Source organism: Ammospiza caudacuta, chromosome 4, assembly GCF_027887145.1.
Source record: "Ammospiza caudacuta isolate bAmmCau1 chromosome 4, bAmmCau1.pri, whole genome shotgun sequence".
Lineage (NCBI taxonomy): Eukaryota > Metazoa > Chordata > Aves > Passeriformes > Passerellidae > Ammospiza > Ammospiza caudacuta.
The window spans coordinates 23,458,518-23,477,415 of record NC_080596.1 but is presented as its reverse complement, the minus strand read 5'-3'; the positions used below and the strand labels follow the sequence as shown (position 1 = coordinate 23,477,415).

Here is an 18,898-nt window from a genome sequence, read left to right as displayed (position 1 = left end):
CAGATGCATAGATCAGCTTCTAGGATCGCTTAGCTATCTTCAAGCAATATTTTTAAAATTTTAAAAATTTTTTTTAGGTATTTGGACAAAAGCCAAGTTCACAGGATCAAAAAGAATCATTTTAGTAATAACCATAATAATTTTAATCTTGCTTTGCCTCAAGGAGGAGTATTGTTTGTGATGTAAAAATTCCCAAAGATAAGAAAAATTGTAGCTCAAAAGTAACTGTGGATATTTAAAATGATATTCTAATTTTGGATCTGCTGGTATTGTCCATCTTGATCTTGTTTCAACTTTAGGTGTCCTGGACATATGTCATCTTCCAAGTGCAAATGAACTGAAGGAGGTTCATGACCTTTTAAATGGTCACAAGAAACCATGGGGCATAAGTCTGATTATAAAATCTACTAGAAATCAAAATAAAAAATAAAGTAATTTCACATGTGTCTTGGGCCATAGACATTCTAAATGTGTGTTTTCTGTCTTCCTGATGTAAAGTGAAGGTTATTCTCTTGATACAGTCTCTCTTCCTTTTTATAATCATACATTTGAACTCAGCAGATTATGGGTGCTCCAGTACACATCTGTGTAACTCAGATTTCTGAACAAGCACGATGGTGGCCAAGTTAAAAATTGCACTCATATGGGAAATGAATATGGGATTTTTCTCACCTAACTGGAGCTGTCTAAAGCTGAGTTGGTCAGACCCCTAGGAGCAGGAGACCTCTTGGGGTCAAACAACAATCCAGGCTTAAAAATAGTGGTCAGAAAATGAGAAAATAATAATCATTGTTTAAGGAGGAGTTTAGGGTGGTTCTCAGGCTGTGGACTTGGAGGCACACGTCAACTGATCTTTCTAAAATTCAAACATCAACAGATAAAAATGTAGATAAAATGAGAGAAATCAATTTTAAAAAATACTAAGAAAAGATGGTATGATCCTAAAGGTTTGGGGTGAATAGTTTAACAAGATTAATTAAAATAATTTAGATATAATATCCAACCAGTCACTTGAAGCTGCCTCAGAGTCATAACACAAGGTTCATTTCCAAAGTTGGGTGGTCACTGACATTCCAAAAGTTTGTTTGGAACTTTATACTGTTCAGCATAGATGCTAATCTGAAAAAGAGTGTGAAATGGGAGCTGATAAAACTTTCTGGCAGTGCTCCTCTGTAGATAGAATTGAAGGTGATGGCTGACTAATCAGGAGATCTTATGAAACAGGGTATAAGGTGATGGATGAGTTCACCTTAGGAGAAAAGCAATGCATGTGTGAAACAAGATACATTGATGGGCTCTTAGCTGACTATTTTTATTCAGGATTGATATAATCTGATTGGAATAGTTTTATGAAACAGTACAGATTACAATAAAAAGCTCCTTATACATTCCCAAGTAACCCTTTCTAGCCTTCTGCTGCTCCTTTTCTCAGGCTTGGTGCTTACATGTGATAGAGAATAATGTTTATTTTGTGTGCCCTGAGAGAAATCTGCAGCAAATGTGACTTTGTGTCAGCTTTTGGCTTGAGGTCCTGTGCTCTTAGTACAAACAAAAAGGATTATGTTTTTAGTTCTGATTGTCTTACATGGATCTGGTGCTAGGTACAATGGCAGCTGTTTCCTGTGGCTTGTATGATGTGTTGGCTGGGAACATGGTCTGTAAAAGGAAAGCAAACAGACAATGTTTTCATCTTCTGCTATGACTCAAGTGCATGTGACTTCTCACTTAATCTTACTTCTCAAAATCCATGGATGTATTGTTTGCTTGTTTTTTAAGCAAGGGAATAACAGTGCAGGGTTTTCCTTCTCTTGACAGGTTAAGTAATGGAGAGTGCATGCAAATGTTATCTTTTAACTGGCAGTGTTATTTTCTAAGTCCATACCCTCCTCACTGCCTGCAAGCAGCTGGATTTCCCTCATGACTCCCAGGGAAATCCCGTTTCCTTTCTCCCTGACTTCTTGGAAGTGTACAACACATAACAGCTGCCTTCAGTTTGGCTTCCCAGCAGTATTAAGGTGTAATACCTCAGGTGCAAAGTGTGTGACACATTCAGTTGTGCTGATTGTGATTAAACCTTACTGTGCTTTATTAGTGTGTCCTTAATTAGTTTGCAGTTCAGCAGTGCAGTGTTTTGCAATCTGCTGCAGGTGGTTGTAACAGCATTTGGTACTATTGTTGGTAATGTGAAGGCATGGAGATTTTTCTTTTAAATTCCAATTCCTCCAAGTTTTTAGGTGACCTGAGGCATGTCCTGTCACTGACCTATTGCTAAAACATCACTAATATTGCATAATAGGGATTTTTCTTTTTCATTTTTATGCTTAACATTAGCTTATGACCCATGTTTTTTAACTGTGAACTTTGGGAACCTTCTGTCTTTTGCACTACTAAGTATTATTGATATTGACATGTTCAGATATTCTAGTTATTATACCATCTTTAGATCAGTTTTTCCTGACTGTTCCTGATGTCTCAAAGGAATATGTGTGCTCTGAAAAACATCTGAAATATAAACCATATGTACAAATACTTTTGGTTTGCATGCACATTTTTGCTTATGTTCCAGCCCTTATCGAATTCTCAGTTATGAGAATAGAAATTGGAGTATTTTAAAAATTTTTAAAGCAGAATGTGATGATGTATTTATATCAAAATAGGTGAAGTGCACTCACTAATATTCATAATTATTGCAGTTTTAACATTGTGTATACAAGTTCAACTAGAGAATTCCTTCTTGAACTAAAGCATTCAACTAGAGAATTCCTTATTTAACTAAGAAAGTACATGAAATTCAAGTAGCTGCTCATGTTCTTAAGTGACTAAATTATGAGTCATAATTAATAATAAAAAATAGCATAACAGTTCAGAATTATTGTGTATTATTTAAATGCTTACTGGGGGAGAATAAAAAAGTTCAGTCAAATTCTATCCCATTGGCTTCAGGTAAATTTCGATTTATCTAAATTCATATATCCCCCTCCTAGCCCAGTATTTGGTGTAGGTTTTGGGGAGCATCTGCTGTGAAACCAGTGGTTTTTTGTGAATGAATTGGTAAGGACTGTTTTTCTCCTTGATAAATGGAGATAAATGGATTTTTTAAATCTTACACCTCAAGGGCACTTTGGTTGATCAATGAGGGCAGCTCAAACAGTTCAGCTGATAATTGTGTTTGTTGTTTTCTTTGGGATATGGTTCTTTAATTAATTTGAGTTAGATATGCATTAAAGGTAAGATGCCTTCTAATAAGATGGGACCTAATTTTTAAGAAAACCATAGGCAGTTGTCTGAGAGGAAGAATGGTGAGGCCTTGCAGTGAGTGAGACTAGGCTGAGAGGGGGGAATAGCATTTTTTGGCTGTTCTCAAACCCAAAAATGACAGATGAGAGAGTAATGATCTACACTATATGAGTTTATTCCCAGATATTTCCCAGCTGACCTAAGTGAATAAAGTTTGGGTTTAGTTAAACCCTTGCATCTTGTCTTTGTATCTCTGTTGGGGAAAAAGAAATTTTACTCAGTGATCAGACTGTCCTACTGACAATAATGCAAGTATTGGCTAGTTCAGTCAGTTTTGTGTTGGTGACACACAGAGTAACTAAGCAAAGAGTGAGTGCAGCAGAGCTTCCAACAGTTGGCATATTTGTGGAGGAAACAAACAATGAAGCACTGAACACATTTCAGTTTCCTCAGTGTTAGAGTACACTGAGAAGTGGGCAAGCAGAGAAATCTTAGGGGTGGAAGAAATCCCTTACAATGGAAGACCTGAAGAGCTCCACTTGTTATATTTATTAAAAAGCCTAGTTACAGTCTGTGAGTATCTTTAAATTCAGAATATACTGGGCAAATAGAGACTTTGTGATATATCAGAGAGAAGCTTAGTTAGATCTCTTTGATAACACATCAGTAAACTCATAACCAAACTGAAATACATATAGTTTTTAGAATGAGGGTAAGAGCTATCAGAAGAAAAAGCTTCCAAGAAAAATAGCAGATTGTCCACATGCTCAGGAGTCAGATGCCTTTCTGGAAAGCAGCTTGGCCAAATACAGCTTGTGCTGCAATCAAGTATGAGTAGTTGGACTCGAAATCATACAATGCAAAGGCATTTAACCTTTTGTCACACAAGCTCAAGGCTAGATGAGAGGACCTAAGGATCCCCTTGTTCCTTTAGGCCTAATATGAAAAATATCAGTAATGAAAACCAGATAGTCATCTTGGAAATAAGATGTATGGGAAACAAACATCATACTTGGCAAGGATGCTACCAAAATGGTTCAGTAACAAAAAAATTATATTCACAGGAATACAAATACCTGGTTATATGTGGGTAAGAAAACAGTGTAAGAAATCACAAAGAAAAACACTTTTTCCTTTTTTCCCCCCTCTTTTTTCTTTTTTAAATTTATTTTTTAATTCCTTTTCTTTTTTCATAATGAAGCTGTGAAATATTTGGAGCAACACTATTTAAAATATGAAAGCACATTAGATAGGAGTAAAAAGCACCTCTTATCTTCTTAGATGTAGGATTATAAATAGTCATATTGTAATTCTTTCTTTAGAAGACTTCAATATGTTTATTTAAAATCATCAACAGTTTTCCAAAATGGGTGGCAGAGTCCAGGAGAGGTTCTGCCTTCTGTAGAGGAGCAGTGAACATTCTGCTTTCTTCTGTCGGGTGCAGTGGGGCCTCTTCTGGAAACAGAGGCAAGATGGGCCAGTGTTCCAATATCTGGCACAGAGCAAAAGTAAGAACTAACAAATAAAACTGTACACCACAGTGTCTGGACATATTTGACAGAGTAGATGATGAGAGTCAGTGTGTTTTCTTAGTTATTTTTCAACAAACCATTTTTCTTTGTTATGTTTCAAAGGAAGCAAGCAAGCTTGGTCCAAAGACTGAGATTTACTATATTCAGTTCTTGGTAAAAATGTGAAATTATTTATTTTGAGGTATTTGTATATTTGAGAGTACTTGAAAAAACAATATCAAATTAGTTGTTTTGTTTTGTTAAGAATGGCTTTTAACTTTCATAACTGTAGCACATGTTACAACAACCACTTTGGGCCAAAAAACAGGTGCCTTGGGAAAAGTGAAACCAAAAACTACCTTACCCCAATTCTTGCCCCAGTTTGGATCTTCTTTTCAAATGGACTCTGACTTGAAAGCCATACACATAATTCATTTTTCAATATGATTTGAAAACTTTGCAGCCGTCCGTGATTTCATTCTTCATTTTTACTCCTATAATCTCCTCCATTGTTTTTGCTCATTGCAATTTTTCACTATCTACTTTTCATTTTTCCCTCTCCATCTAAATAAACATTTTTTATTGGTGAACTAATATCTGATTTTCCTCTGGGAAAAGAGGTGCTGCAAATAAAATATGTTCTGGAATTTCAGGATATGAAAGCTTTTCAGCTCATTCTTCCTTAGAAGCTATAGTGAAACTGAGTTGAGCAGTGTAAATTTGTGGTCTCACAGCTACATCTAACACAGCTTAGTTCAGAGTTCCTCTTTTCCCCTTGGCATTTACCCACAAGGGAGGGAATACAGTGTGTAATCATGATCCCCTGTTAATTTTGTGATATGAAATAAGTGAGAAATTTCAATTAATTTCTTTTTTTTTTTTCTTTTTTATTCTGTAGTTAACTGTGCCCAGTGCAGTGTAACACAGTAGAATCACCTCATCCTTAGAAGCAGTTGTCAGAAAAATATGGGCCTGCCTGGTAGAATGTATTAGCCCAATACATTGTCTCCATTTTATTATGAAGCTGCTGGGGAAGCTGTGATATACAGCACTGTCATTACAGATCTATTGTTAGAAGGGCTCTACAGTCTTCTGTGCACTGCCATTAATTTATAGCAGTAAACAATATGTAGCCCTCCAACTGCAGCAAAGCAGAATCTTTTAATGAGGTGGATGTTATTACCACAATAAATCAGTGCATTCGTGTAATGTATAATTCAATGTGTGTATTCCCACTGTAACTTCTCTGAGTAAGCTGATAGTGTATCATTGTCAGTGCACAGCTCCACAGTTTTTTGGTTTTTTTTTTTCCCCTAAGCTTTTTTCATTTGGGGACTTTTTTTATTTGCTTGCAAATAAATGTGACATGTCTTGATAGTTGTCCTGTTGCAGGCTTCAGAAACCAACTGTAACAATAACAGCTAAAATCAATACTGTGGATTCTGGCTGTATAGATCTCTGCATGATACTTTTTTTTATTTTTTGAAAGGAGAATGGAATCAATTCTAATTGGGTTTAGTTTTATATTCAAGGAATGTAATTCTATAACTATTGATTTGGGCTATACTCATTTGGAGAGTAATGATAGAGGCAGATAAAGAGAATACATAAAATGTTACAGAACCATACAGCACAACACTGTTCCTATTTTTAATTTGTATAATTTGTCTACAAATGACCTCTTTTTTCTTTTCTCCCTCAAGCATATCTGAGCCTTTAGGGAAAATCAGTTCAAATGGAGAATCCAAAATGGCTCTTGTAACAAAGAGACTTCTTGGAGTCAGTTTCATACTTCTCTAGAATAAATTTGCTAAATCAGATAAAAATCCTTTTATACTGGAACATCTTGTTTTAAAGGGTTATATTTCAAATTAGTGAACTGCAAAAATAGTAATTAACCTAAGATGTTTTCCTTTATCCTACTGCAAAGTGAAAGCTGCTCTAAGTAAAAAATGTAAGATTAGATTTAGGTCATTCAAAGATCTAATCTGTCCTTCCTAGAAGAGAAAATACTTTGAAGCTTGTATGCCAAATTTCACGTGAGCTACAGGGAAGAATTATTATTTGAATAATCATAATCTCAATAGCATAGAGAGAGTTTTTCACTTGAACTCTGCTTGAATTAAAGATGAGGTTAGTGATACTTTTGTTCAAGGACTTTTAGTTTTTCCTCACCTTGTAGCGTATTCTTAAGTATATTTATTCTTGAAGAAGAGAGAGAAGGTAGTATTGTTTCATGTTTATTCTTTGCTTATATTTGAATGCAGCCATTGTCCATAGAGTTGAACATAATTTACATTAATAACATACAGTGTGCTGTATCTGTATACAAAATTGTATTACATGCATATTTTGCATATATATCTAAAGATATTTTAGAACTCTTACAGCATTTTACATGTGGAATTGCTAAATTCACTTTTGGGTTTCTCAGTGATTTGTACTCATGTTTTTTCAAGTAATTTATACAAAAGTCTGCTGAGGAAAGACACAGCTATAGATAGCAAAATATTATATTTCCTACTTTTAAATAAATCCCTGGGTGTTTATATTCTAGGTAAGCACTGAACAAAGAATAATAGTGTTGGTTAAAGTGTGATAGACATTTCTAGTAATACATATGTTGTTTCTTTTATATCAATGTTTTATATAGGAATTCTGATCTTTCATTTGTCTATTTCTAAAGTTAAAATTATATGAATTAAGTAAAACTTTGCTCGAGGTGGAAAATAGAAAGCATAGAAACAAGAATAGTAATATCAAAATTCCAAGTCCACTGTTAATATTCTGCTACCCCATCAATCACTACTTTTTTTCTCCAAAAAGATGTCAGAAAAAATGTTTCTCAGTGTTGCTTGCTATTTGCTTAATAGTGTATCCAACATGCACACATATCCACAGGCACCCAAGTTAAACAAGACTTTGTCCCAGACATTCCACTGTGAATTGGATGGAGTCAGTGACTTGAATCAGCAGTAAATGGAGCCTGCAGTAATGCAGAGGAGATTTTTCCAAGCAGCCATGTGTGTGTGCATGGAATCCTGGTTCCAAGTACACAGATCTCCTCAGGTGCTTACAGGAACCAACATCTGCTTTTGCAAAGCACCAAACCTAGTCTTCTCCACACATGCTAATAATTCTGGTTACCAAAAAGAGCAAGGGGAGTATGATGTGAGAGCATTCACATTGATCTTATATGCTTAATGAGGTTATTTTTACCCATCTCACAGCCCATTGGAGCTTTGAACCCAAAGAGAGCAGCGTTCTTTGCCGAGAGATACGAATCATGGGAAGACGATCAGGTCCCAAAATTTCACTACGGCACTCATTATTCAACAGCAAGTTTTGCACTCACCTGGTTGTTAAGGATTGTAAGTATAAATTTAAAAAATTCTTTTCCTTTAAATGATAATTAAAGCAACAAAAATCTAAACTAAAGCTGAAGGATATATGAGAGTACTGAAATTTTCTGGTAATTGCAATCAGTAGCATAGGAGAAATGTGCTCCGAAGTTCAAGCAGAAGTTTCAGTTTTTCTGGTACAGCCTTTTCAAATCAGTAAAGCTTTTTTTCCTTAAAAATTGCTTTTTAGTGTACATATTTCTTTAAACATGGTTAACTTACCTTGCTTGCATATTTTCTGACTGGACAAAGTAGCAAGCATTTGTGGTTCTTAATTAATATATTTAGTTTTCCCCTCCTAATGACTGAGAGTTGATTTCTGATGATCATGACGTTCTGTGATGTAAATAATTAATTTTTAAAAATCTGCTACAGTTTATATGGAAGTAACTTTGAGCTACTACATATTGATCATGTATTGGTTAAACAATGCATTTTTCAATAAAATTGAAAGGTGATTTATCTCCTAGGAAGTAATTTCTTTGGGAAAGCATTAGCAGCACATCATTAATTAAAGCTTGTTAGAATGTACAAGCATACATAAATCCTTGAAGTAATTTACAGTGCTTAGCTAATTTCAAGCAATTATCCACTAATATGTGCTTAAGTGTTCTTTAACTAAGAGGAGGCTTTTAAATCCTCCAAACATTTTTCTAAATCATAAATTATATATGAAACAATAACAGTCCTGAAGCTCTCAGTATTGGGTGCTACCTTTTAGATTAACAGATCGCCTTGAACCAAGTAAAACACATTGTTTTTTAGACTAACAGATCACCTTGAGCAAAGTAAAACACGTTGTTTTTGTTACATGCTAGTTTAATAAATATCTAAGGCACCTGAGCTTGTTCATGTTGTTGAGAGCAATTTGTGTCACAACTGACACAAACTGTAGTTTCTACTTCAGCCTTTGAGTATTTTCTTTTGGTTTTATTTGCTTTTCTTTATCTGAGTATATGTATGCGTGGAATAAGATTAAAAAGCATTTTATTGAACAAACAAAGATCAATTTGTTTTCTCATTCTTAAATAATAGAATTAACCCTTTGCTATTAATCGTGTGTCTGCCAGAAAAATAGCATCATTCATAACCAGAACCCAAAAGAATAATAAAGTTCTTGTTTTACCCTGAAATTTCTGAAGACATGCATTGTTTTTGGTTTTTTTTTGTTTTAATTAATCTTTTTATATGTCTTTAGGAGCCCTTCACAACACTTTTCCTAAATCTGCAAGGTGGGAAGTTTGATCATGCAGACAGGACTTTTTCATCTATTTCAAGAGCATGGCGCAACAGTCAGCGTGACACTTCTGACATCAAGGTAAAACATTTCCTGAAAGGTGTTAATGTATTTTATTCTGCCTCTGCCTTTATTGCAGCTGGGAGTGTAGGATGGAAAGAAAACTGGAGGCATCCCACTTTTTGGAAAAAGATGCAAGGGAGATGAAATGTGGTTTTACTTTTGTGAGAATATTTCAGTGAATTCTTCTATAAAAATATAGCAAACATTTTTAGCACTGAGACTGAAATATTTTGAACTGGGGAGGAAAACAAAGAAGACAGAGATGCTGGGAGTGGTGGGAAGGATCAGATCTAAGAAGGTAGATTAATATCAGAGTTGGATTTTTTTAATGGAAGGAGGATGGAAAAGTGTAATTTGGAGAAAATCAGAGTCTACCTCAAGGATGTCATGCAACAAGCCAGAGACCTAAGTGACACAAAATCATTCACTCATATTTATGGTGAGCAGACACTTTAGGAAAGGGTTGGTTTGCAAATTACTGGAATGCAAAAATTACCAACTGACAGTGTTGAAAAAGGGATGTCTTTCTTGCATCTGTGAGAATCAAAAGCAATCAGTGACTAGTGGAATTCCACTCAGAAAAAGATATAATGTCTGTATGAAATTGGGAAAGAAGAGTTTAGAAATTACAAACATGCTAGATATTTTTCAAATTTAATTGGTCATTATGGGCCTAATTTCCTTGTAACCCGCAAGATTGGCAGATGGAATTTCAGAGTGCATTTTCTGGGTTTTTTTGAGAAATGGAGAAGGAGAAAGATATCAGTAGTGGACAAATCAAGTATTTAATATGGAAAAAAAAAAAGGAGCCAAGAAATTATGAGGTGAGTTTAACTACAATTCACTGAAAAATACTTAGGCAAATGATCAGACTGTGTTTAAGTGCCAGGAAGATAGCTTGGAGACAAGCAAATGAAACACATGTTTGTCCAGAGGAGATTATGTCAAAACAATCACAGTTTCTGATGAGAAAAGGTAACAGACCTTATGCATAGAGATGAAGCAGATGATGATCTTAGTTTTTTACATTGTCTTATGAGTGAGCTGGGATTACCCTGTCTAAAAGAATCCACTGTATTTGGAGAATAGCTACCAGCAGTTCATTATTAAAATTGAAAGATGTACTGAGCAGAATTCTTCTCGATAATAACAGTTTAGGCCTCAATTTCCATTGCTATTAGACTGGGAGGTACTGGAAGTGTAGTGAAATGGGTGGTGCTTCTTGCATAAGGGAAAAATTATTTTAGAAAAGTGTTAGGTGAAGTTTATTAGGGAAAAGTAATAATTGTAATTTTCGTACAGATTCTCATACAGTTATAACACAAGGAACAATCTACTGTGGGGAAAAACAAAAAAAAATATTTAGGGTTGTAGTACATCACCAGTGCATGTGAATTAGCAGTATTGTGCTATAACAATAGTGAGTAACATTTCATGGAAGATACATCAACAGAAAATAATGTAACTTTCAAAATGTATGACAAAAATCTTCACTTTTGCCCAGCTGGAATACACCCATAGCTGTAGGCTGATTGGAGAGAATCCACACTGGAACAATGATAATAATGCAAGATCTTGAAAATAAAATGCAGGGAAAGAGTGAGTAGCTATGCTTATTTTTCCTCTAAAGCAGAGCAGATTGAGGAGGAGCTTGTGTCCTTCTATTACATGGATATTACTGTGAGAAAAAAAGGAAAAAATCTCGGCTGCCCATGCTGGATGGGATAGAAATTTATGGTCTTAAATATCAGGGAGACTTTGGTTAGAAAGTAGCCTTTCTTACAGAAAAATAAAAGCTGAATGTTTGTCAGAAATAAAAGCTTAATGAACGTTTCCCTGGCAATCAGTGTAGGGAGGGGTTTTCAGAAATGCTTAGGTAACTTGTGGAAATGATATATGTGCAAGCTGGTACTGCCTTTAGAGGCATCCCTACTGTAAAGGACGATCTCCTGGAGTTGCTTACAGCTTCCTGAGACTGAATTGCTGTGAATTGCATGATGCTGCTGTGAAGCATCCAAGTGAGTACTAAGAGTACTTACAGGAGTCTATTAGTGAGATTGGATGAGCAACCAGGAAGGGGGATGAGATTGAGATTTCCATAGGATATGTTTAAAGAATTAGAAAGGAAAATGTTTAAATGTTTCCATCTTCACTGGAAATACCTGTATTCCCCATATTTCAGTACAGCTGTGAAAGACAAGTTTCCTGCTACTTGGTGCTCTACCTTGCAAGTGTTTGTGAAATACATGGCTAAATGCAGAATACATGTTTTACATGCAGAATTGCAACATTTTACCTTTCTATTGCTTGAATGTATTTAGTTTATTATTATTGCGTGGAAGAGCCTGAACAAAGTGGAACACACTGATTGTGGTGTTGTAGTTATCAGCAAGTAGGGGCATCAAAAGAAAAAGAAAGGTTTGTTACTCTTCCAACTGAAAAAATTATGACACTTAAAACCACTGAGCTGATTACAAGAAATTATTTCTCCTTGCTTTTTGTGTGGAAAGAATGAATGCAGTTACTAATGCTGCTGTCCAAAGGTTGTTAATCTTAGCTGGAAGCACTCTATGTTACAGGAGGACTAACAGGGGCTGGCTTTGGGAAGAGCTCTTGCTGGCTGGGATCACTTCAGCAGAGAAAGCTGAAGCATATGTGTGCTCACAACCAATCTGTGTCAATGTCCTGGGAAAACCTCAGATCAATGATCAAAGAATGAAACCAGTGCTCCTCTGTAGAATAACCTTTGTTTGAACTTCACAAATTTTGATTTCAAGAGGCGATATGGTGGCATAAAATTCAATTTCCTGGTTCTCCCTATCCATTTATTTGAGCAATGCAAATTAAAAATCTTTTGGAAGTTTACTAGTGTTTCACTACCACTCTGGCATTATTTACTAATTAGCTCAGGACTGGTGACTTTAAATGATTAACTGAGTGTTTTTAAGTTAAATTTTCTGCACTAAAGAATACTGAATGTATTTCAATTCTGTGAGAGTACCACTTGGGACTTTTAAAGAAATATGACCTAACTAACTCTTAAATTACTTCTTAATTTACATTATTGGTGCAAACAGTCCTGGTTAGTTTTGTTAATACCACAGAGAAAGCAAACCTGGATAGCCTGGCAGTATTTGCCTGCACTTGTTCAGAAGCACTTGTTCCTTCTTGTTTGGCACCTAACTTGTTGCAATAAGTCTGTTTCTCATTATATTTGCAGCAGCATAATTGTAACCCATGTTGTAATTTGCACTTTGCATGTGTTTTCCCTTTTTCCACTGTAGTTTGCTGATTGTTTTCAGGTTTTTTTGTTGTTGTTGTTGTTTTTAGTACCATATATACAGATTTTAAGATCATCTGAAATCCTCTTGCTGTCCTCCAAACAGCTGTGTAGCCTTCTCAGTGTCATCTGGAATTTCACTTCTGCACCTTCAGTGCCAGGCCATTAATGAGATTATTGACTGGAATTAAGAGCAGGGCAGACTCCATTACCACGTCCTCCCAGTCTGACAGTGAACTATTGATAACTACTCTTGGAATATGGATTTCCAGCTTGGCTACTCCCACGTTATTGGAACCCATTCTCATCTCCATTCTCTACTTTGCTTGTAGGGATGTCATGGGAGACTGGGGCAGTCTCAGAGGTCTTTCTCAAAAGTAAAGCAACACCTTGCCACTTTTTCTTTCATCATCCACTACTGCAGCTTCCTTTTGAAAAGAAAATTAGATTGGTTTAATTCAATTGAATTTTTTTCACAATTTTTCACCAAGCTACAGTCACTAGTATAGAGCAAGGTACTGTTCTTCATGTCTTTTCCTCTGCTGCTTTGTGTTTGTTTCTTTTTCATGTGCGTTGAGTTGCATTTGGTGAATTTGATTAGTTTTGTTCAAAAAGAGATGCTAGGAGACCATAATATTAAAGAGAACATTAGTAAACTCCAATTACACTATTCTAGGTTGTTCCACCATGAAATGGACACTAATTTGTGAAATCCTGTGATATCACACACACATGTGGCAGCTATTGTAAGGCTGGGGGAATGGTACTGAATATCTGAATTTGTATCTCATACAGGTGTGTTTGGCAAATTGTGATACTCATAGTGTGAAACAGCTGAATTTTAGGTACAGAAATGCTGTTTCAGCAAGTTTATTGTAAAACTTATTAGGATAACATAATTTTAGACAGTTTTTCTTTAGATCAAGCTTTGTATTTAAAGTCTCAAAAGTTATTGAATAAAGTTGCTGTGAAACTGGCAACATGACCCTTCTATAGGAGAAATTTCATGTCATAGTAGTCACAAAAAGAGCAATGACCAGCAAAACTCAGAAGCAAGTACCTAGAAATTCAGATTTTTAATCATAAACTAGTTTAGTAAAATGGTTAACATATTTAGGATGCAGATATTTGGTTTTCATAAAAGATTTGGTTTTGTGTAAAATTGTGCTAAGATCCATAACAGGGAAATACTTCCCTGAGTTAAAAAAAAAAAAAAAAGAATATCTGTTCCAAATTCAGTCAGAAGTGTGCATGGTAATCTGTGGGAATTACAGTAGATAAAAATACAGCCATCTGGATGTGTGGATCAGCAAGTTCCATCTAATGTCAGTGATCTGCCTCTTTTATAGCTAGGCATGTCTATATTGAAAATGAAGGAAATAGTTTCAATATCTGCTCTGAACTCCTTGTGTAGGTGTTTACATAACAAATTTAGAGTAAGTTATGGACAAGTTTTCTGAAGTCCAAAGGAGAAAGTATGTAGTTATACATGCAACTTTTTCCTCTTTCTATGTCAAATTAACCAAAATTACTTAGTAAATAAATATGTTCAATATATACTATCGAATACTTTTACTTAGATTGTAAGTAAAAAGTAAAATGTAAAATAACTTTATATATATATATATATATATATATATACATATGTAAATAGAGAGAGTAACAGGATTTAAAGTGTTTAAAGTGCTTTAAAGATGCAGGTTGTTATCCAGTGAGATATTCACTCCATAACATCTATTTATTGATCAATAATGAACAATAATGAATCAGGTCTTAATTGTGGTTATCATATGTTTCTTTAATCTACTAAATAAATATCTGGACTTTTTGTAATTCTCTTTGCTTAATTTTGAATTATTGAGCAGTTTAGTATTTTTCTCATTTTTCTCTAACCAGGAAATGTTTGAGGTATAATCACTTAGAACTTTACAGAGTGGTTAAACATTGAAAAAATTTATTTCTTCATTAAAGATGTTTGTAACGTGCTTCTTCATTAATTACCTTCATCATTTTAATGGAAACCTGCCAAAATATTTTTCTTGCAAGTTGTCTGAGTTTCAGGCAGTGTCTTGAGACAATTTCTTAGTTGACAATTTCTTAGTGAAAAGTAACACACATATAGCAGATGGAGGGAAACTCATGGGTAGTAAGAAATTATACTTCCCAGCAGTCTTGAAAATCATTTCATTGAAGTGTTATGAAAAACTGAAATTTGAGTTAATTTAATAGATTAGTATGTATTTCTTGAATGCCATTTAAGTCCCTAACAGAAGAAATAAAGTGTTGCAATATGAACAAAAGTCTAGACTTCCAATATGCATTTTTATTATTCTGCTTGACAGGTTATATATAGGCATAATATTGCTTAACAGGATTGTGAAATAATTTAGTTTGAAAATTTGGTATCTTATAAATGTTTAATAGGATTAGGGATCTGTCATTGTTTCTAGACATCCTTGGAGATCATATAACTCTGCTTCAAAATGCATCAGTCATTTTCTAAACAAAAGAAAAATAACATTTAATTGCATTAATGAAACAAAGTATTTAGTATAAATTTTTTTGCATGGTGGCCTATATGAAAATAAATTACCACTCTTAAACTGACATCCTGTCAATATTGCATTTTTGTAAAAAAATATTTTTAGTGACTTTTCCTTAGAAATCATTGTTTTTTATGTGCTATAGGGCAATGTTTGTTAGAGAAAAATTGTACTTTTGTTTTATGCAGAATTTTATAACTATTTTAATAAAAATCCTGATATGGCAGGTTTTTTTTAAAATATGTACTGAGTGTTAGATTTATGTTTATATTGTCTGTGTGCTCCTGTAGGGGGATACAGTATGGGTAAATGAAGGTGGTAGAGAATGTAATCTTATCCCCCAAAGAGTTGCAGCTGGACCAATCACTAAAGATCAGGAGTAGGCCTGATGTTAACAGGCCACACCTGCAGCCAATAAGAACAGTGTTATAAAAGAGTGGATTGGTGGGATCTGGAGTCAGATGGGTGCTGCAAGGACCAGGAACAGTCAGTGCTTAGAGGAGCTGCCTGTGAGAAACATCAAGGAGGTACCAAACTCTGGAGATATGGAATCCTTGCACTATAATGATAATAGAGCTCTTGATATATAAGACAACATGCTCATTTTTCAGTTGTAGTGAAAAGCATGGCAAAACAACTGAAGTGTTCCTTACCATAAGGATCTCTTGTCTCTTCCTTGTAGAAATGGTGAATTCCAGCAGGGAAATTTCAAAAAGGAATTTCCGAACACAAGTCCTAAGACAAGAGCATCAACAAGTCATAGAGATGTTTTGGCTTTTTCTGTGAAATTTAAACAAAAGAAATGTGGGACAGTTTTACCATTTCTGTACATGTGCTGACTGTGGAAAATTTTAGAAGGGACTCACTCAGCAGAGTTAGAAAAAGTATGGAGGGAACCAAAATTTTTAGTTGTAAGGAAGACTTCCAGAGGGAACAAATCTAAACTGACTAGAATCCTTTAGCTTGCAAAAAGAGATCCCTGAGGAAGAATGTGGTGATCATGGAGGTCTGTAGTACCTGGAAGGATGCATAGAAGTGCAAATAAGGAACTCACATTTACTGGGTTCCGCAAAACAGCTGCTGGGACCGTCCACTGGAACTGCCAGGAACCAGTTTTAGAACAGCCAAAGAAAACTGTGCAGGCAAAACTACAGACCCCACGCTTGATGATTTTACAAATCAGAAGCATGGATTAGTTCAGAACCATTTAGCTGTAAGAAGCTGACAGAATATCCATGCAGGGGCTGTATTTGCCTTGTGTTAGTCTAGTCCTTGTCACCGTTCCAGGTGAGATTTTAAAGGATTCTCCATTGTGGCCTCTCATGTCTGGTCCTGCATCTTCATGTGATGTTTCTGTGAAAACATTTATTAACTCATTCCTCCTGCCATGCAAAACAAGCAAAAAGTGCGTCCTTTTTTTTTTTTTAACATTCTCATGTCTCCAGGAGGTTCTATTATTTCTGGAGTTGCACACATGGGTCAGCATCTGCTGTCTTAATGTCAATTCAATTTTTCTTTTTTCTTAAAATCTTCAAAATCTGATTTGAAGATTTTAAGAAAAAAGAAGACCCCACAAAAACAGTTGAGGAGGATTGTTAAGGGCTGCAGCTGCCAAATACGTGAATAAATTTGCTTACTTGATAAAAATTAATGTTTTGTGATCAGATGTTTTTGCTGTTTTAGGAAAAAATTTAACTAATGTTATAATTTTCACCTGTGTAAAGACATTAAAAATGGGCTCTAAATACAGCTCATTTCCAATGGCCACATGCATCTGTTTGCACTCCCTTTTTCCATGGGTAAATGTTAGCACATGGCCAAGAGAAGAAAATCACATAACAAAGAAACTCCTTTTGTAGAAATGTATCATAATGGTGACAGTGAAATACTTTCTGAAAACTCATTTCTGGAGTAATGAAAAGCTTTATGAGAAGTTTCTAATAGTCAAACTAGTAGAAATTACAGGTAATTTTGAAGTTTCCAGCATATTGTTTCTGTGTAGCCTAATGAAAACAATGTGTTCTAAAAAGCCAAATGCTTTCTGATCTTGAAAGAAACTAATGAATAGCTGTACAGATACATATTTAAAGAAGAAATAAAAGCATTGGCAACATATGTAATGAGCTTGTATTTTAAGTGCTCAGAACCAGGGTATGGTTTCATGTTTGTGGTGTGTGCTGCTATCAAATAATAGTCCTGTGCCTCTGCCTTTTTCTTTGCTGGTTTCTGTGATGATAAAAACTGTAGCAACCTCAGTGTTACTTTTATTTTTTACAGCGCTTATCCTTGCTACATTCTTGTTCTTATGCAGTGAAATAGTTTCAAATCTCTTTTTTATCAACTACTTGTTGAGCATTTGGTACAGAAGCATGTTTTTTACCCTAGTTAATTAGGGGACTGTAAACAAAAAGATGTACAATTCAAAGCCGAGCAGTGTTTCACACAAGGATGGAGGTGATAATAGCTTAATTCCTGCTTGATCTTTCCTGTCTTTGCCCTGGCTACTTCGGCTTGACCTTGCCCGCAATCTGATGACCTGCTCCTTGCACTCAGCCATTTGGAAAGCTGCTCATGCCATAGCTGACCCTCAGGGGCTATCCTGGAGACCACTGAGCTGCTGACCCATGTCAGGACTGCGTTTCAGATCTGATCTGCTGATCTTGTGGCGTGGCCACATCCTCCACCCACGGTAGACAAAGCCACTGAGGCAGTCTGATTTTTTTTTTCCTGCTTCTCAAGTGGCCTGCAGCTTGCATTTGCTGTATGGAAGACCAATTTTACACCACTCATTTGCTATGAAATACACTTCCTGAAGCAATTATGTGTATTGATCCTTTCTTTACAAAGGAAGTAAATTCTCTAATTTAGTGGCTCAATTTTTCTAAATCCATCAAATTGCTAGGTTTGTAAGTCTCAACATCAAGTTCTGCAAAAGCACCCCCAAAAAACCCAACAACCAAAAAAACCTACCCAGACAATCTACCTTTAAAATATAGGGCAGAAATATGTGTCTTACATCTTTATGGGCTTTTTCTATTAAGTGTTATACCCAGACATTGCAGATGTTTTTATGAAAGTGTATAAATAATGTTCTAATCCCATTAACTTGGATAAATTAATGTATTACCTACTGTGTATTTTATAAAATGCTTGACAACTTAGGAAGGTGCAGGTCTGTTTGCAAAACAAGGAAATAATCTGCTTATTCAAGAGGAAATCCTTACAGGTTTGAGGGTAATTTTCCTTTTTAGTATGTTATGTTCAGTTTTGTACTAGAATGCATCATTTTCTGCTTAATAATATTTTTGTTTGGCCATTACTATCACTTTGTTTTACTGAGAAGACTTAGAAATCACAATTCCTTTGCTGTTTTTCCTCAGCCATGGTAGCTGTGTCAGCAGAGATGCCAGAGCAGGCCAGCCAGGGAGGTGTAAATGCAGAGTTCCAGTCCTGTTCGCCACAGGCCTGGAACATCAGAAACATCACTTGTTTACAGCAGTGATGATCCTGACAAAGAATTTAATGCAGACTTTGTAACCATGTGAAATCCCTGCCTTTTTGTCTCTTGTGCATGAAATCTTGTGTGGTTCTTCCCTGTAATTTATAGACTGGACACATAATTGTGT

General features: G+C 35.3%; 1 protein-coding gene across 1 annotated transcript in view; it reads left to right on the top strand.

Moving 5' to 3' along the window:
* The window catches only part of LRBA (LPS responsive beige-like anchor protein), a 370,657-nt gene that overhangs the window by 259,919 nt on the left and 91,840 nt on the right, over positions 1 to 18,898 (top strand). The window contains exons 45-46 of the mRNA XM_058804238.1: positions 7,979 to 8,119; positions 9,348 to 9,467. Coding sequence (XP_058660221.1) covers positions 7,979 to 8,119; positions 9,348 to 9,467 — 261 coding nt within the window. The remainder of the gene's footprint in view (positions 1 to 7,978; positions 8,120 to 9,347; positions 9,468 to 18,898) is intronic.